The sequence below is a fragment of the Vespa mandarinia genome, chromosome 6 (assembly GCF_050613455.1).
Source record: "Vespa mandarinia isolate Hongniang chromosome 6, ASM5061345v1, whole genome shotgun sequence".
Lineage (NCBI taxonomy): Eukaryota > Metazoa > Arthropoda > Insecta > Hymenoptera > Vespidae > Vespa > Vespa mandarinia.
Genome location: NC_140815.1, coordinates 4,820,395 through 4,841,885, shown reverse-complemented (window position 1 = coordinate 4,841,885; position 21,491 = coordinate 4,820,395). Strand labels below are relative to the sequence as shown.

General features: G+C 31.0%; 1 protein-coding gene across 7 annotated transcripts in view; it reads left to right on the top strand.

The window, feature by feature from the left end:
- The first annotated feature begins 4,340 nt into the window (after positions 1-4,340).
- LOC118440883 (dual specificity calcium/calmodulin-dependent 3',5'-cyclic nucleotide phosphodiesterase 1) overlaps positions 4,341-21,491 on the top strand; it is a 66,289-nt gene continuing 49,138 nt past the window's right edge. Inside the window, exons 1-3 of one of the 7 annotated variants that reach the window (XM_035864578.2) lie at positions 4,341-4,411; positions 5,659-5,738; positions 5,977-6,060. In XM_035864578.2, the coding sequence (XP_035720471.1) occupies positions 6,036-6,060 (25 nt within the window). In that variant the 5' untranslated portion in view covers positions 4,341-4,411; positions 5,659-5,738; positions 5,977-6,035. Of the gene's footprint in view, positions 4,412-4,685; positions 4,703-4,856; positions 5,131-5,185; positions 5,251-5,429; positions 5,739-5,976; positions 6,061-20,135; positions 20,309-21,491 lie in introns of those variants that run through there. The other 6 variants (XM_085657717.1, XM_035864580.2, XM_085657715.1 and 3 more) reach the window with 6 other exon arrangements.

Here is a 21,491-nt window from a genome sequence, read left to right as displayed (position 1 = left end):
TTTAAAAAATATATCTTCTTTTCATCTTTAGATATACATATGTAAGTATCTTAATGCGGTTTAGAGATAGGGCATCGACCATCATGTTTAAAACCGAACCTTGCCATCTGTGAAAATTAATTAAAATTCATAATAAAAATCCTTTGAAGTTCGGCGAACCGAAAATTTATCATATGGTGGATAATTAGTGAATGCACTTTCGTTACAGCGTAAGTTACGTGCCACAATTTCACGCTCGTGACGTCAGCAATACAGACACGTTCGACGACTATCGAACTTCTCTTAAAGTTATAGGCTGGCTCTTAAAATAACTATACTACACTTTATCTGGATTTACTTTGCTTGTATTCCATATCGGCATTAAATTATAACAAGACGTGTTTCTCAAAGGAAATGATATTCAAACTAACGGTCTCGATGGAACTTCATTGTCGACGATTAAACTATAATTTTGAAGTAATTTTCCCATAATATTAAAATCTAAAAAAGTCAAAGATAACTCGACTCGATTGAATTATATTAGAAGCTTGTTACTATCTCAAACTTTCGACGATTATATTTTTACTTTAACTCTCGATATTTTATTTCTCGCGTATAATCTACGCGTATTTCTTTCTACGGTCCATTATCCGGAGTAGAGTATTATGGTAGATAAATAGTTAGTAAATGAGCTATCATCTTGAAAAGGAAAATGGTGTAGACAACGGATTAGAGTAGAAGCTATGGCTTCCGAAAGCCGTACGGATTAGTATCTGGAAAATCCGATGGTTTCTCTTAACTCTTAACTTAATCGGAGGAAACATTGGGCAGACGTAGTTGATCGTAACACTTTCACGGAACAATCCAATTCGCAAAGAGCTTCATTTTTTAGCGACAAGATGCCCGATAAGAAAAGAGATCGACCGAAGTGAATGTCATTGAATTAAACATCTCAGGATTATTTTCATCTTATCTTTTATCAATGCTTTTTACGTTGGATCTATTATAATGGACATAAATGTGTTTGCGTCTTGGATTTATTAGAATCGTATGTAGTATGTAAATACATATTTACGGCCATTCGGACAGGTAAATTTATTGCATTCCTTTGCATTTAACAAAAGCTTGGAATATTGTATTCACCATTCATATGCTATATATACCGATCCGTTGACGTCTGTCCAACATTAAATATGTATTGCGTCACGATGCATGAGAAAGCGAAAATGATCTGCATAATAAAATGATAAACATAACGATGATGATAGATTCGAATTAATTTATTGTATTCTATATATTTTCTTTGTACACTGTATCCATCCTTCGTAAACAGATACGACAGATGCAGCGCTTCAATGCCGACCACCAAACGTTTATAAGTTTTCAAGTGCACGTCATAGAAAAAAAAGCATGTTTCGTCGAACTCAATTTAATATTTTATAATTATTTGAAATGGAACGAACAAATTGTTGCCGTTAGTCATTGGTATATAAAATCAATTTTTCAATTGAATCGTAGTTTTTTTTTCTACATCTTTTACTATTGTCCTGTTTTATCCCCATTCGGCGATTTGCGAAAAAGGAAGAATAGATGGGAACAATTTCTCGTTACATGGCTTTGTCTCAAATATATATATATATGTGTGTGTGTGTGTGTGTGTGTGTATGTGTGTATGTGCCACAATATAAGTAAGATAGATGTAAACTATTTTTTTATGACGTCGATGACACATATTCGTCGATATTTAAAAAGTGCAAATATAAGCAATTCAGTTTGTTTTTTCTAAGAAAAGTTTACACCCGTTTTATTTGATCTCGTACACTTCCGTTTGATTTTGACAAGTCGAATGTGCAAGCTTTTACGAGACTGTAGTCTTTGTTATTAGAAACCAAAAGCATGGTTGTATTTGATATTTCATGGAATTGTATGATATATCGATTGTTTATGCTAAATATAAAAAGTAAGACGATGATGGTAACTTCAATGGACGAGAATCCGTAACAGAGTAAACAGAGATATAGTAGATCGATCATGTGACCCAAATACACCAGCCAATTAATTTCATCAAAAACATGTTAGAGATTAACGTTAAAAAGATCTATTAGAATGTATGCATGTTTTCCATTTTTTTCCTTTGATATTTCATCGTGTATTTAAAATCTAACAAAAAGAAAAAAGATGAAACATGGCTTTGATATTTTCACCTCACATTTCGAGATAACAGCAGGCTACGAAGACCAACTGGAAAGCATAGTATTTTCATGCATTTGAATTTTTTTTTATTTTCTAACAAATTCATATATATCTGAATATTTTGCGAAGCGTGATCGTCCATGCGAATTAGAATCTGTGAATCGATTGAGAGCACATCGTTTCACTAGATTTCCTTTTTGAATTTGATAGGTCATGATGCGATTCCATTGCCACACAAATTGTATAAGCGAGATAGCAGACATATGTATATGCGTGAGTATATATCTATCTACGTATTTGAATATGTTTACATAGAGAAGAAGGCAATGAAAATTATTCCTAATTAATCAGGTTAATTAATCTTGGATGTCATATAACATAGGTAGATATGTAGATCTGAGATTTACTTGGATTTTGCGAGGGCTCTTGGGGGTACCTAGGAATAGCCATTGTAATGGAGGCATATTATTATCTTCTGCCATTAAAACATCCCCTTTAGTTAGCATTTCACCTTGCAACGGGGACAAAGTATCACCGGTGTGGTCGAGGGTATAGCTCTGGCAGAGTCGATCTTACACGTCGCTGCTCGACAAAGAGTACGAACACGATGTACGTATTAATATCTAGGGCCCATGGCTATCATCCCTCTTCGTAATTCTCGTCTTACCGTTACCAACGCTCAAAATCTTTAACGTTGAAAGAAGAAACACGTTAGCGTTTCAGGATGAAATTACGCTACGACGCTGGCCTTGATACCACTATCCGAGAAAACTTGGTAACGTATTTGCAAAGTATTGTATCGCAAACGCACGATAACTTAGCTTTGGCCTTCTCGTTTCGCTTGATGTCCACTACGTAGTTAGATATTTTCTTTAATAATGGAACAACCGACGCCTAAGATTCCTCTCACCTTATTATTTATCATTCGTTATTCGTGCTCTTATTTTTGAAGTGGAAAAAAAAACAGAATTAATTTCGTGATTATATATAGATACTTGTTTATCGGACAGGTAGTCTTGAAAGCGTATAAAAAAAAAAAAAAAAAAAAAGAAAAAAAAGACCAATTACAGAAGGCGGCCGATTGTACACGCGTAAGCGCTAACGATAGACTGAATATCGGAAATTCGAAGGACGACTCGTAGTTTCTTTGCTAAAGTAAAATCATTTATACTGTACAAATTTTAATTTTCTTTAAGTCCTTTTCTCGTTTAATTTTTTTTCTTGATCCAGTAAATTTGCATAATTAATCGGCTACTTATAGATTTCGTGCTTGTTTCATTCGTTAATGTGCTTTCTCTTTTATTCATCGTTCGTTTTACAAAATATAAAATATTTAACGTCTTTGATTGATTCGAGAAAAAACGCTCTACTTGAAAATCAATTCAGTTTGCAGTAAAACCACAATGTATTTTCAACATATTTTTAACGTATGCGAAACATCATATTGGTTTTTCTTGAGAGCAACGGTATAAAATATTTTTTTTTTTATTTCATTTCAATGACGTTCTCATAACATGAAAAATAGCTTAACTTTTTATTATGAAAGTTATCACGAAATTACGTATAGCTATTAACAGACTTAATAAACTTATTAATTAATTTGTTTTACTATAGTATTATAAAATTTTTCGAAAATACACAGGAAGCTCTATGCAAGCCGTATATTAGAGAGTCAAAGAGATAGAGGGATTGGAATGTGATTATTGATCCTAATTTCAATGTTTCATTGTATTTTATTAATTCATTATATTAATTAAATCATTAATTCATTATTATAATTAAATCAAAGGAATGTATTCTACTTGATTTCAATGAAAGAGTTCGACGTGTATGCGATAACTTAAAAACTATGAGATCGATATTATCTGATGCAATTATAAAGAAAACGTTGGAAATTAAATCGCATCCATATCATTCATTTCATTAATAATATTTACAAAATAAGTCTATTGGCTAATTCACGTATAAATAATTATAAAAGAATGATGACAGGAATTGTAGAAGCGGTATATGCGATGATGAAAGAGGGTTCAAGTTTCCCAAGGAAATTGCTCGGAAAATTTGGCATATGCAAGGATGCGCGAGGGTTGCGCACGCACCTCGGATTTTCGCGGGTTTCATCGGCCGTAGCTACGTCGTCCGGAGGAGAGTCAGTGGCAGTCAGTTCACCGTTAACTCGCGTTGAGTCGTGCTTCCCTCTCCTTTCAACGATCACACGTGCAACATAAAAGAAAACAGAGTATAAAAGGCTATCCCCTGCATATAGATCTCTCTCTCTCTCTCTCTCTTTTTCTCTCTCTCTCTCTCTCTTTTTCTCTCTCTCTCTCTCTCTTTTTCTCTCTCTCTCTCTCTCTCTTTCTCTCTCTCTCTTTTTTTTCTATCTTTATTATTCTTTTTTTCTCTCTTTCTCTCATTCTCCCTCTAGTTACACGTCACTCTTTTCTCTTTGCTTTAACCACTTGCAAGCATCCAAAATAGACAATTTTCACGAACCAGTTATCCTCACGAGCGTTCGTCGACATCGAGTGGGGTGAGAATGGAGATAAAGAGCATTTTCGAACTTTTCTTTCTATCTCTCTCACTCCCTTTCTCTCTTTCTCTCTTTCTCTCTTTTTTTCTTTTGCGTTTTTTCTCACCCTCTTCTTCTTTCTTACCCTCTCATTTCTAACCGACCCTCGACGAATCGGTTTTTCAATTTTCTCCTCTCCTTTTCGCTTTTACCTTCCTCCCGCCTAGCCATTGGATAGCGCGAATGGAAACGTCGAGTCAGAATCCCAATCGGCTCTCCTTTCTCTTCGTCGTCATCGACGAGTTGGAGTTGTCGATGCGGTTATCCCCTCTTCCTAAGCTATTCAAGAGTCTGTCTGAGGAGGGAAAGAGAGGGGATCAGTAAAAGGACGCGAGCGTCGGATCGAAGAGGGCACGATCGAGCTCACGACTTTCTCACAGTCTTCAATCGTACGTTTACATATTAACAAAGACAACTTTTTCTAATCTGTTTTTCTTTTTTTTTTCTATTTGGGATGAAATAAATTGAAACGAAATTGGCGGTCAGAATAATGTAACGTTATATGTCACGTGCGTACCTTTGAAAGGAAGGACGCGCATGCGCGAATTCCGCGATTCCGCGAGAGAAGATCGGCTAGTCTTAAGTCGTCTTTGGGACTCGAGAAGGACGTGAATTTCGCGCACGAAGCGCGAATTTTCCTTCTTTTTCTTTTCTCTCTCTCTCTCTCTCTCTCTCTCTCTCTTTCTCTCTTTCTTTCTCTCTTTCTCTCTTTCTCTCTCTTTCTCTCTCTCTTTCTCTTTCTCTCTCTTTTTCTATTCACATGTCTTTTTTTTATAATATTTGTGGACATTGCAAGAAACGCGAGAGTGAACCATGTTTACGTGGCCTTGTCCTTCGTAACTTGTCTGAGTGTTTGGCTCCGTGATTACGGAAGTTCGAGTTTAAAGATTCACCTAGTTTCGTTTGTTTTCTTTAAGATCGTCTCGTTGATTTACAAGGAGAATACAACGGTATAGAAGAAGTACGGAAATTCCTGAGGAAGAAGAATACTCGTGTAGTAAGCTGTGCTTTTTTTCATTTATTTAAATGCATTTCTGTGAAGGTTCTGCCATTTTCATTTAACTATATCGTATTGTTTATTTTACGACTTCTCTTTTTTCTTTTTTCCATTTATTTTAATCCATGTTATATCTCAAAGTTAGCTCGATGAAAGATACGCGAATATTGTGAAGTTAGATAGATTAAAATTAAATTCACAAAAATTATTGACTACAATCATATTGACATCCTCTAAGGTTTCATGATGCAGTGATCAACGATATTGCTACTTGTCTGTCATCGATACGAAAAGGACATGGATAAAGACAGGAATGCACAAGGTGAGTCTTTATTTCATTGCAATGCCCTTTCTCGTCTTAAAGATTACTATTATTTGAGGAACAATAGCAATTGTATCCTGATAAAGAGCTTCGACATTGTAGAAGAGAAGAGAAGGATTGTCGATTTATGTCAGAATTGATCTAAAACTGTCTAATATAGCGAATTCATTTATAAAATCTAATATGAATCAAAATTGGATATTGAGAAATACTCATTCAATATTGATCGTAAAATAGTCCGTTTATTTTATAAAATCTATTTCGATGAAATTTGTTTAATTGCACAAATCTTAGTGAGTTTTTTTTTCTCCGAATTTAAAAGGAGACCATTAAAAAAGTATGGAAGTTTCGTGATTTATTTCTTGCTTCCTAGTTGTCTGTCGGCAAAAGTTTAGCATGAGAATTGAATGTTCGTTTGAAAACTTTGCGCCGCAATTGGAAAGAACGTAAAAGTACAGAACGTATTTGACGAATGTATTTGTAATAAGAACCGTCTTATTTTTTTTATTATCTTAAATCAATACGACAAAAGATAATTTAGATAGATCAAAAGATTAGTTAAAATAACAAAGATTAATTGATGCTTTGGATCTGCATTAGAATAATATTTGAATTTTATGAATTTGTCGAATTTTCATTAAATATTTTAGATTTTATTTTCTCATTAGAAATAATTATTCTCTTATAATCCCAGAATTTTTTCCTTTCAAAGGAAAGCTTACCAAGCTGAAAGAACACTTTTAGAATACATGCTGTATCTACAATCCGATAAAATAGAATAAAAACCAGAGTAATTCTTCATTTTGTGAAAATGTCACATTTGTTTAATATCTAGACCTACATCGTTTTAAAAAATTTTCTTTAGACGCGATTGTCGATTTTCAATATTTTTCATAGTGATGTGTATTTTTAAATTCGATGTACGTGCAACGCGATATAATATATTTTATCGGTGATTTTAAATTCTATTTTATTTTTTTTTATTTCATTTGAAAATATATTTGTTTATTGTAAAATTTACATATAAATACGGTTTCAATTAATAAATCGTTGAGATTTTTATTATTAATTTTTCTTTAATACGTCTAACTTATTTTATGAAATATTCTATATGATCATTCAACGAAGTAATTATTCAAATCATTGTTGCATTCATTCGTAAAATTGATTAATTATTTTTATGGAATGAAATACTAATAATTAGCACTAATTATTCGCAACATGCATCGGCCTTAATGCAACAGGGAAATTCTTAGTGAAAAATGACGTAAGATTATCTAAGATTTCGATGATATATTTCCCTTGCGACATTTAATTAATCCGACTATTCTATCCTAAATGTCTCCCTGTCCGTTGTCACATAATATGGGTAGTAGATATATCTACATTCGAAGATTGGCCATAAATTAAGTCTTTGTATTAAAAATAGCAACATTTAAGAATTTTGTATCGAATTATTAATTCAAAATTTATTATTCCCTATATCCGAATATCCATATTTTGGGAATTTTGTTTAATGATTATAACGATTTATGTTCTCATAACTAAATACATATATTTAACAGTAATAAAAAATAATACTACAATTTGTAGAAACAAGTATTTTCAATATTTACAAGTTCGCATTAAGTAACATTAAGAGATTGTTTATAATTCATATATTATTCGAGTTTTTATCTAACAGAATCGTGTCATTATCAGACTTGCAGATTATAGATTATGAAAGAATTTTGATGAGAGAAAGGAATTTATCGCTCAGTCAGCGCTTTCAGGACTAGTCGATATGGTAAAGGTAATGCGTCCTTAACATTGTTGCCTCCGAGCGAAGGATAGAAATTTGTTTCCGGTATTAGGATCAAATCGCAATTGTGTAGGATGAAATCAAAGGACATTCTCTATTTCAGAAGCTACACTTTGAAGTTCGTTAGATAAAGTTAGCTTGAACATTGGTAATAATGTCATTACTTTAGAAATGATCGTCATTTTTAATCCCGTTTTATTAAACATAAATATTTATAAATCTAATTTTTATTCATAAATCTATGTTTAACAGTTTGATACACTTTCAAGAAAATATCATCATACACTGTTAAAAATTATTTCGTTTTTGATAGACTTCTCGATTTTACGTACTTATCTTTGACTGTTACATATGAGTATATTTTTCTTCATAAAAAGTTTTCCAACCATAGGATGATCACATTTATTTCCTTGAAGATCAATACGGGTTATCAGAAAGAAGACCTTAACCCCTTAAGCTTACTTTTTATGCTCCATTGGTGAAATAAATACGCTTTAAATATCACACGATCGTGGAATAAAGTGTTGCTTTTCACAGTATTTTAACGTACGACTTGTCCATATTGCGTAGCATAAATTGAAAAAAAAATTTTCGTTTTAATTTATTAATTACTTTCTATTATCATACGTGCACAATTTAAAAAGATTTAGGTATCGTATAAGTGCATGTGAATTATAAAGTAGAAGCACTTTGATGCAAAATATAAGCTTCTTAGGAGTACGTTCGGCTTCGCCTTCCCATGTTATTAGATTACTTGTTTACCACATTTCTTTTCACGCGATACTCGCTTAAAGTTGCTTGCTTTTTCGAACAACTTTATTTCTTATTTTTCATGATAGATCATAATAAGTATGAAGATATTTTTTGGTCTAAATTTGTATAGTTCATAAATTTTAATGGACCGTAGATACCAATCGTTTTCCTGCTTTAATTATCGTAATAACATCATAATCCATTTTGATTATCTCCTAAATTGAGACGAAACGTTTACAGTTTGGAAATGATTTTCCTGATTATGTTTGTATATATGGAAACATTCTGATCGAATGGATTTCTCCGAAACGTTAATCAGACGTTAAATTCGTTACGTTTCGATTACTTCACACTGATGATATTCTCGCTCAGAAAGTTCGATTTATAGGGTCTTGTTTATTAATTAATCTTTTCATCGATATACATATATATATATATATATATATATATATAGATTAATTATTAATTTTAAAAATTACATACAAATCTAAATGTTATGGAGTTTGGATCAATGAAAGGATTTCAAGATTTTAGAAATTATTCTTATCAAAGTAGTTATCATATATTTCGAATCGATGAAACAAATAATAACAATTATTACTTTATCTCGATATTGAATCATATTATATAAGGCATAAAGATTATAGGATAAGCAAATGATTTCTGCAATTTTCTTGATATATATATATATATATATATATATATATATATATATATATATATAGATGCTCGATTAATTCATATTCATGATCGATCAATGATTATATCTGCTTAAAATTCATCTTTTTCGAAGAAAAATCGATAGTGATATGTCGATCGTAACATAATACTATTCAAATAATTTTGCTCATAGTCGTATTTCCTTTTTGCCATGTTAAATATGCGTTTCTGTTATTTAACAATTTGGTGATTTTTCAAGATTCATTTATCATAATAAGAAAAAAATAGCGAGATTTGTTTGCAAGTTGTTACATAAAGCAGATCACCGTACAGACATGGATTCACATAACATGACGCAAACACTGTTACTTGTTTCGTATAACATGATAAGAAATACGGATTCCTATAAGATTTTATGTATACATGTGTATCTAATCCATCTAATTGGACAACTTCAAATATTTTTATTGTTCTTGATGACACGAGAATATGTCATAGAGTAAAGTTGCATCGTTCAAAGGGGTAAATAAAATGATATAGAAATTGTATAACTTATATGACTCATATAACACAGATCTACATAATTAAAAACTTTTACAGCATATTATACGGTAAAGCTGGGTTGCATGGAATATGGCAGTTTAAAGTATATAGATTTCAATATTAAATATCATTTTTATTGAGTAAACCATGACATTATATTTAGTTTTAGTGAATTAGGAAGTTAAAACGATCGTCAGTCTGACATTAAGTTATACACACGATCGTATTTCCGCGAATATTTATTAGGTAAACATAGTAAGCTTGCACTCTTGTATGAGGTTGTTAATGATATAGAAATTTAATTCATATACGTCGATTCTTTTTATAATGGAATGATATTTTCAATATATTATGAAAAATCATGAATAGATTTATATCAAAAGCATTTCTTTTAAAAAGAGATAAATGTATATACGTAAAATACGTACGCATATACGTTGGAATATCATTGCTTCTACAACCATATTTGATATATGGATAAAGCTTAGTATTTTTCATCTTTCTCAAATGAAAGGGCTTTATGGAATATATTGAAATTTTTTTATTTTCATTTCTATTTTATTTCAAGTTTCATTGTTATCATTTTCGTAGATTGATTCAAATAACATTTTCCATTAGGTATTATCAACCTTTCAAAACTTCATTGAAGTTGCGTTATGCATGTACATAAGTCGAGTTATTTAACAGAGTAAGTATGTAGAAGTTTCTCAATTAAGAATATTTAATGGTACAATGTTTATTATGTGATATTTAAAAGATAATTGGAAATTTGCGATGAATTAATACATACAATGTTAAATTTATTCCAATTATGTGTTACTTATGGAATTTTGCTTTTTTTTTCATTTACATCATTTATATAAAGTTAATTTTTTTCTTTAAAATTTGCATTCATAGAATAGATATCCATAACATTTTTTATAATAAGTACCCATATAAAAGTAAAATTGGGTTCTTTATAATTTGTTTTTTTTTTTTTTTCGTTGATAAAACTCATTATATTATTAAGATTTATTTGATTTTATCGTAATAGTTGACTGGAAATTTTGATACAAAGGCAAAACTTGTTAAAACTTAAAATGGTTTTAGACGAAGTTTCAATGAAGATCTATGATAGTTCATATACTTGTAATAAGGATCTAAGAATCTGTATGAGAGATCTTATATGACATTGTATTTTTTTATATGTTCATAGACGTTGTAGGATTTTGAACGATGAAATGGTTGAAATTTTTTTTCATAGATTTCTTGAATATATTCTGAAAAAGTATTTTTTCTTTTTCTTTTCCTTTTTTTATCGTATAATCGCGCTTACATTTTTAAAACGTAATATTCAGTGAATATGTACATATTGCATTTTTTTTTTCAATATTTCGTCGTAATAAATTATTAATACGTTGTCGCATAGATTTTCAATTGATCATTATTTATTTATTCTCTCTCGATTTAAGACTCTTTATTCGGTCATAAGAATCAATAATCTTCTTAACGCTTTCGATATTTACTCTCTAGCTGGCGCTACTATTCCTTCGGTAACTACAGCTCTCCAAGATTCCTGAATGATACCTGGTGTCGGTAAATTATCCATCGTAGAATAACCATTGTGTTTCAATGATTTTTATCAGGGTAAAAATTGTTTTTACAATATCATTTATTAAAAGAGGTCTCCGATAATGAATTTCTGTAAATTTTATAAGAAAATAAACAACCAATTGATTAATTAATTAATTGCCATTGGCCAAATTAATATGAGCGTTTACATATTTACATAAATATTTATGATTTCATGCAAGTAAAATCAATAGAAACGTCGATTGCTGTTATATATAACATAGTAAAATATTGATCAAAGTAGACACATTTATGATGGATTAATAAATATGAAAATAAATTATTTTTACAAGAGAAACAAAGTTAATCCATTAAATCGACATCTATCAACGAAACGCCCTTTAACTAAATCAATTAAACCATCGTGTGAATTTTCAAAATATGCAGATGGGAAAAATCAAAGGTTTATACGATAATGAATTAAAAGAATTACAAGTTTCTAAGAATAACAAAGTGAAATATTTTACTTTACGTTGACATTTTACATTTCTACTGTTATACGATTTTATCCAAAATTTTAACGTCAATTTCCTCATAGTATCGCATTCGTTTCGTTTTAGTCAATTTACGAGTAGGCCATCCATCATCAACCTACGAAATTGTCACTAGAGGATAGCGATTCGGCAATCGTGATAGACTAACCTTCAGTTTTTTCCTACTTTTTTTTCTCTCTCTCTCTTTCTATCTCTTCCTCTCCCTATTTCTCTCTCTCTCTCTCTCTCTCCCTCCCTCTTTTTTACACACACACACACACACACACACACACATACACATACATATAGGCATATATCTACACTCGATACGACTAAATCGATTTTATGCTTCGTTCGCTTCGACCATTGGGTTTTATTTCGCGTTATATGTGATGTCCCTCGCGGTCTATGAAAAAAATTCTGGTTCTGATTGCGAGGGGATCGAAGCTCTTTACGTTTTCTCGTGCGTTAGTAGAACTAAAGGACGAGGCAGAGAGAGAGAGAGAGAGAGAGAGAAAGAGAGAGAAAGAGAAAAGAGAGAGTAGGAGGGAAAATGAGAGTGAAAGAGGATGCTTCGTAAATGGAAGGGAGAAGTTAACAGAGAAAGTAGAGGGCGAAAAAATTTTAATAACACCAGCTTTTACGGGCAATGCGGATTTCCTTTCCCCTTTTGCTCTATCGTTCTATCTCTCTCTTTCTCTCTCTCTCTCTTTCTCTCTCTCTCTCTCTCTCTCACTCTCTCTCACTCTCTCTCTCTTTCTCTCTCTTTCTTTTTTCTTCATTCTCTCACTCTTTTTTTTTGTATCTTCGTGATAAAGTTTCAAAGTATTCGAGTCATCGCAGGAGGTCATATGCAGGATAAGCTTCTGCAAGAGCAATGCTGCAATAATCGGATTCTTTAGAAGTATCATGCTATATCTCTCTTTCTTTCTTTTTCTTGTTCTCTTTATCGGAGCATCCACCTATGCAAAAGAGATATGTAACATGCGTGCTCTTCTAAGAGGTACGCTCGACGAGAAATGCATCATCTGTCAAGCCAAAGCGAGTACCCGCATATTCTCTACGTATAGAAGCGTATCGTTCTACGGTCCATTGCACAATGTTCTATACTTATTTCTCATCCCTTTCTCGGTACAACGAAATGTTTAAGGGTTTCTTGTAAATCTTTCTTAGTTTTCACAATTGCTCCGGTCGTCGTATTTTCTATACGGTCTGCTAATTTCGAACGAAAGCGTTCATGCATGAATAACGTGCAAGCTGCTTTTTATTATAATTATTTGTTCTAAATCGAAATGATATTTCAGAATGTTAATTGCAATCGTTTCGTTATCATGAACACGGAATTTCTTTTTCTCCTTTCATATTTATCTCATTCTTTTTCTTTATCATAGAAGAATCGCACTTTTATATGTTATACATATGGGTTATCTCTTGTACTCGATCATATCCTGTTTATCTCTATAGCGAATGAATGGTTAGGGGAAGGGTTTATAGTGTCATTTCATGATCTATAAGCCTTCTATGGCCGATACTTTTTTTTATTACGCTTCTAACGGTCAAATAAGCTTTCCTTTGTTTAATATAGTGTTTATATAACACGTTTCTTCTTTTTCGGAATATATAGAATGATCATGAACAGAAATTTAATAATTTCTAACTGGCAATAAATTACAATAGTAATAATTGGTCAAATTCTTTTTTTTTCTCGTATAATAAAGTTGACTTTTTTTTTAAATGGAACCATTGTACTGTTTCTTTTTTCTTTTCTTATTTTTTTATTTTTTTTTTTTCTAATGATAATGTAGAGCATAACAAAACAAATTCGATGAGTATGCACAATGTTCATTGTATTGTTAATAAATGACACGTGCAATTTTGTTTATGATTTTATCCACCTGACGTTCACGATCAAATGTTCAATAGATTACTCTAAGTGGTTGTAAAATGTCAGCAGCAACGATATATATGTAAATACATACATTTCTATTCTAATTTACTCAATATGCAGTACTGTGTCATTAACGAGTTAAATTTTGTTTTGAAATGAAGAGTGCTGTATTTTGTTTTATACATCCATAATGTACATACGTTTATATAACTTACGCATGAGTGCATAGATATTCATGTTTGCTCTCTTGAAAGACAGTAAATACAATATTACTGTATAGAACTAAAGACGATTTCATTTTGCTAGTAGGAGTGCCAGCAAACTTTAAAGCAGATAAGATTCGATGTTTAACACAGCTAATGCAATAATCCGTAGTTTCGAATGGAAGCTTATTAAAGTGTTTACGTCTTATCGTTTTCATTCGTTTCGTTGTTACTCGTTATTTCTTTTCGTTTAATTTTGTGTCGTCATTTAGTATGTCGTTTTGCAAAAGTTAATTTAAATTTTTATATGATTAAAAAAGCGTCGTTTGATTTTGTAATTTAATATATTATTTAAATAAAAAAGTATATTTTTTGATATATAGAATTTTTTATTTTAAGAGAAACAATTATTCGAAATAAATCATTATTTTGGTTTTCTTTAAAATTTATTTCGTATAATCAATTGGTTACCACAGATTTGCTCTTTACGATTTATCTTTCAAATCAAAATTATTCTATTCACATAGAAATTAACTTGTCGTTTGTGCATTAAGAAACAAGTTGTAATATATTTGGCATAAATTGCTAAGATGTCAAAATGCTTCCCTTTTGCTATTTTGCCTCGCTATTTCTAGTATCAAGATAACGATATAATCCATCCGCTTTAATTATTTATTTTAAAGAACAAATACAACTATCTAGTTTCATTGGTAAATTTTCCTCAAAGCTTTGCAAATACGATTTTTTTCAATGCGTAATCCTTTTCATAACTAAATATTTGCAACTAAATTCGTGTTTCATCTAAAAGCGATATCTATAAAATCTATGATTATTTCTACTGCTAACTTATCGTGAAAGAACATCGAACGAATTAAGGTCATGCTAAAACGTATAGAAGTTGTTGGGTGGAAAGAATGAAGCTGGCCAAATCCTTCTTCCGTGAGAAATAAACGCAACGGTAAATTCTTTTGGCTTCTTGGTAGCAAATTGGCATCAGGGCCAAGTTTAATCGAGGAATTGGAACAATTTTTCATGGTCAAGATGTATGATATGGGACGCATGTTCGTTGCGGCGTGTCGAGCCAATTAGTATTAATTTCGTCGATTCGCGAGAGTACACACGCTCTTGGTTGTCCACTCGATTCGTTCTCTCTATGGGATCTCGTTTGAAGCAGGTCATCTAGTTAATTCAGTTCTCGCGTATCGCTAAATTGTATGCGTGTCCATGACGGTTTTAGCATATGTATTCATATACATACGTATATTTTTGGAAAACAATTTCGCCGTATTATTTCCGATTTTTTTTTTTACGTTTTTTATAAAAAAACGTCATAGGAAAATTGTAGAAAACGTTTATAGGAATATTTTATTCATGTAACAATTTGTTTTCGTTTTAACTATCGATCGATCATTGTTGGTTTTGTCGCAAATTTCTTAAAGCGGTAGTAAAATATTTCACCTTCTAAAGCTGCTTACGAACTTGTACATGGATCTTAAGATGTCGCTTAATCTTTACTGACGACAACCGTCTATCTATCTATATCGATAATAAAAGTGGTCGATAGGATTTTACTGAAGAAATTGATAAAGAAGGAGATCAAAAAGATCGAGATTCTCTTGAGATTTTCAAGAGATAATCCATCGAATGAAACTCATCTCTCTCTCTCTCTCTCTCTCTTTTTCACTCTTTCTCTCTTTCTCTCATAAAGTAGAAGTGATTCTAGCGCGACATATTTCTTCCCTCTTTGTGGGTAAATCTCTTGATCTTGTCGGTTAAAGAAAAGAAGAGAATTTGCGTTCAATGAGATATGCATGAACTTGATCTTCGATATTAGACGTTATTTCTTCGTTCATCATATTTTTTTATCATGATTTGAACAGTTTCTGTCGAATTGTATTCACCAATATGATTATACTCTTTCGAGTTAACGTTACGTTCCCTGGATTCTCTTTAACCTCCGGCTATATCCCAGTATTTGACACGCCCTGCTTTCGTTCGTCGTTCTATCTCGAGAGATTCGCTCGTCATCCTCTTACCCGTCTTATTTCGTGTCTTGTTTCCCATTGGAACCATTTCGTATAGTGCCGTGGTATATAGATAGCTATATATATATATATATATATATATAGCTAGTGTCGAATTAAATTACACATTGGAGGTTGGATGATTTTGACCACAGGCGGCTATAGGCTGCTCTTGACGATAAGAGAAGGAACTTCTCTTTAACCTCAAGGATCCTCATATCCTCCTTGATCGTGTTGCAATTTTCCTTCAATCAAAGACTAAAGCCTACTAAGTAATCCTTTGGAAACAGAATCCTACTGAAGATAAGCATTTTTATCATCAGGTTATAAAAATTACATGTTATGGAAATGAATTTTCTTTTATGGAACATTTCATTGCGGTTATTTTTTTTAATATTCCGAGATGTTCCATAAATTGCGATTAGATGATACTTGAGGGAAGTGAGGATCAATATTGTGACATATTGAAAAAGGAATTTCAAATCGTGTTGTATATTTTACATGCTGCGAAGCAACGAACAGATGGACATGAAAGTAAATGGATAGAGGGCTTTTACAGAAACTTTTGGAATATCGAAAAATGTAAACTGAATTTCGTTCATCGGTTCGCGCCAGTTTAATTTGTCGACGAATTTTATCTTAAATAAATTTTACTTATCAATGTTTTATTTTTATTAATAGATAAATATATAGCTGACAATTTTCGATAACTGATAAATGACAGTTTTTACATTTAATATAAGTTTTTTATTCAGAAAGCGTAAAATACATTTTAAACTATTAATTCGTATTTATATACCTTTCCTATTTATGTATAATGACTTGTTTTTAGAAATGCATCTAATCATATTTTATATTAATTTTAATTATTTACTTGATAATTACAATTAACATGTTATTATTTAGAAAGTGTACTATGTTTATAACTATTATATGAGTTGTAAATTTTTGATGTCTTGAAACTAATAATATGTGGTAATATATGGTAATATAATAATATACGGTAAATAATATAAGTAATAACTATATGGATTTATTTGATAGAAAACATTTGATTTACTCTATGTAAAGAAGGTATAAATTAAATGATTTCTAAGAGAACATTAAAAACAATTTCACGTAGTATCTTGGAAACTAACAATATATATCCGATTCAGAAAGGATCCAGAGAAATATATCTTTATTTTACGTATAATATTAACGGTATTTACATAAAGCTATCAACTGAACTATATTGTTGGAGAAGAAAATGCGTCTATTGTAAAACGCAAATTTGCATATGTTCCTATTCTCAACGCGAATACAAGGAACAAATAAAATCAGGTCATTGAATAAATATAAGAATGCGTAAATATACTTTAATATTTTTTTCTTTTTATATACATGGATAATAAATGATTTACGAAACGGAGAAGTTTTTCTTATTTCTTCTTCTTTTTTTTTTCCCCAAACCGCACTGATTATAAGTATTCTCAAAGAGGATAGAGATACGCTTTTAGCAGCTTCTCTCATCCTATCATCTTGCTTCCTTTTATATGTTCGTTCCTCTATATAAGACGTTGTTTACAAGGTACACGTTATCTGTCAGTCACATTAAAGCACGCGTTCTTTTCTCTCATTATTATAGAACGCTCATCATGTGATATATATTGAAATCTATCCGTCTGGTATTATTATAACATATTCACTAGTTTTAATATTTTTAATAATATTTTTTATGTTATAATACATATAGTCATGAGAAGCTTTACTCGATCACTATGTTAACGTATATGATATTCTTCGCGAGATAAATTAATATATATATATGATAAGTGATGATTTATAAGCGGAGTTCTAAAAAGAAAAAGACAAAAAAAAAAAAGAAAAAAAAACTACAATTTAAAAATGACCAGTTTAAGTAGTACGTTTCGTGTTATAAATGTCGGATCGATACTAGTAAAGATGAAAGATAGGTTCGTGGTTGTTACGGAGGTCGTTGAAACGTACTCGTTTTCCTCAAGATTTATTTATTTAATTTTTTTCTTTCATTCCCTAGTGGTTTACACCTATCTTACGCAGTAAATCGCTAAAAACGTCACAAATTATACAGGGTAATGTATCTTTCAGAAAAAGAAATTTCTAAGCACGGAATGACATTTGCGTTCTAATTAGAAGTTGAAAATAGTGGTATATGTTTTTAGAATTGAAATATTTATTTTTTCGATATATGTTAATACATTTTTTATGTGTTAGAGGCAAGAATATATTACTCTTCAACCCCAAAAAGATTCTCGAGTTAAAGCGTCCTATTTAGTATTTATCTTTAGTATATACGAGGTTGCTTCGGTGGATTGGCTTTTGCCAAGTTTCTCCGCGTCACGCTTGCGCGGCTTTTAGAGGCGAGCTTTTGAGCTTTCGAGTCGCACTGGTAACGGAGACACGTGGAGTCGCTTGTTCGTTCGTTACCAAGTTTTACGTTCTTCGCGAGTCTCTTTAACTGCAGCAAAGTGACGTTTCATTGGTGAAGTATATTCGATTGTGGTCAAGAAAAAAAAGTGATGACATCTTTTTTCCTTTTTCAAACTATTTTTCGAAAATTTATTTACGAATGTGATGTTAAGAAATTAATCGATCATCGAACAATTTGAAAATATTATAGGTACGCGTTAACGCATTTTTATATTTATGTTTGAGCCTTGTAAATTTTAAATGTCTTATATTAAGAGTTATTTAAAGTTATGCCATTATAATTACATAGATCTTTTGTTTTTGTTGTATTAATTAGATTTTTTAACAAGGTACGATTTATTCCTAGCTCTCTCTCTCTCTCTCTCTCCTTCGTATAATTATAAATTAAAATTTGCAATTTGAAAAAATTCTTTTACAGGTGAATATCTGCATCCAATACTTGGCTTTAGAGAGTTATCGAAATCTAAAATGAAGGATCTTATCATTCTTTGGGTTCTTTATGATTTTTGTAAGATAAAGTAAAAATATGATCCGATATCGAATCGAGTATGTCTGGAGAGGGAATAAAGAACTTGACCCTTTTGTAAAGTACGCACAAACGCTTGTCGACGCAAGCACGTCACGAGCGGAGAAGAGTACTCGATCATTTGTTCCTGAACCGTGTATACCGCGATAGACTATGAACGATTGATTTGGCATGCTCTCTTGTGTATGCTGTAGAGAGCGAAAGCGAGAGATAGATAGATAGATAGATAGATAGAGAGAGAGAGATAGATTGATAGAGAGAGAGAGAGATAGATTGATAGAGAGAGAGAGAGAGAGAGAGAGAGAGAGAGAGAGCGAGAGAGACTTGGTTTCGAGGTTGATAGGAATTTATCGGTGGAATGTCATGTATTATGGATGCCAATTATACCGTCGAAATAGATTGAATGTAACAATATATAAGAATTGTAAAAAATATTTGGCGAAATTCAATTGTGATGACCGAAGTTCATATATTTCCATTCGTATTTGTAATCTCAATGAATATACCGCTATTTCACGCGATTTGATCATGATATATATATATTATATATATATATATATATATATATATATATATATATATCCTCACATATGGACATATATATACAAATAAAAAGTACCACGTATCGTACATACATGCAGTTTTTTGATAAATTGTTTCGTTATTTCATTGAAATTTTTGTGCGTACCGTGCAGATATTTTATTTTCCATATTCTGATACAATTATATCGCTATTCGCGGTTCATGAGATGCGGATATCGGAAAAAAAAAATATTAGAGAAAATATCACGTTACGTTTTGCCAAGATTTACACCAACTAGTTACTAAGCGTGAAACGAAGAGTTAATCAAAAGTTGCAGAATTTCTCGACGCTATTAGTCTCACCTTGCCTTCAGCGAGAATTAACATTTACTAGGATTAAACGATTAAATCGCATTATAAAATGACATTTTTTTTTCTTAGATTGTATTCAAAGGGATTTATTATCGACAACGGTGATAATTGATAAATGATAATTTGAATATTATCAAAGATTCTATGAAAGAATAGGCGTGTTAATTAAATTTTTGATATGATTAATGTAGAAAACAATATCATTTAAAAATTTATCGTTTTATCAGTGGAGTGTTTAAATAGTGAATATAAAACATTGGTGTCGTAAAAATGAATAAGGACGAGGAAAATATTGAACACAAAGAAGAAATGAATGAACCACCGCTCCCGTCAGCACCTTTGCGTTCTTATCCGCACCAGAAGATCTTCAAAAAGTGCAAAAGTGCAACTTTTCATCTAGACGGTGCAATTTATACAATAGGTAAATTTCTAAAATATTCTACATATTTTCATTATTTTATCATTTTTATATTAATATTTTCTGTAACCTTGACGCAGCTCTGACGAAAATATTTGATCTATATTACGATTAACTTTCCCGGATTACGTTCACTTTAGGAGTGTTATAGATTTTGTATTTATAATCTCTATTTTATTTAAGACTGGAGATCGTCAATGAATATATAATACTAAATGATAAAATCACACAATGAATACTTGTATTTTATTTAAGAACTATTTCATTTGGCGAGATATCGATCTTTCGATTTTAATAATAAGAAAGTATATGTATTATAAAATATAAAAAATTTGTAATTGAGATGAATATTGACATATATGTATATATTTTTTTTTTGAGGTATTATACTAATAGTATACAGACTCCTTCTCAATCTTCTTATTGATACATAAAGTCTATTTTTCAGTGCCAAACATTTTTTTCTTTATGCTACGTATGTCGTGATTCTTCGACATAAAAATTCACCATTGAAAACATCAGAATATTTAGAAGAGACATTTTTCTCATTTATATTTTTTCTCATTTATATGGTAAATTTGTTTTTATCTCTAGTTAAATTTGTATTTATCCGATAGTTATAGGAAAAGTGATTATCGGAAAAAGAATCTTGATCAAGCAGTAGTTTTAGTTATATATAGTCGGACGTAGCTGGCAGTAGTCGACAGATAATTTTTGTCAGACAGTAGTAGAGAGACGATTGACTAAAGCGTTCAATGACGACAATAATGTATAAAGTGTCGAGTACGTGTTACTTTACTTGTACAGTAGTAAATATAGATTTTTACCGATATTTTACATCGGGGTTACAGTTACAACATTGATACCGGAAATAGAGAACGTTCTACTTTGCAACTTTTCTTATCTATTCCTTTCTGCACGCAAATACTGCTTGGTCACGGCATTAGAGAATAGACTTAAATATTGATTTTCAATTTCTTTCACGATAGTACATTATTTTTAATGCACAGTAATAAATTTATCATTCAGCCGTAATAAAAATTTATATAAAAACGAAAAGAAATGCCTTTAATTGTCGTTGATAATTAAGTAGTTTATATCGAATTTTCACATAACAAATAAATTATTCTAAAGATATTTATGAAAATTAAATTAAAATAGAAATTTGCAAGTTGAGATATACTAC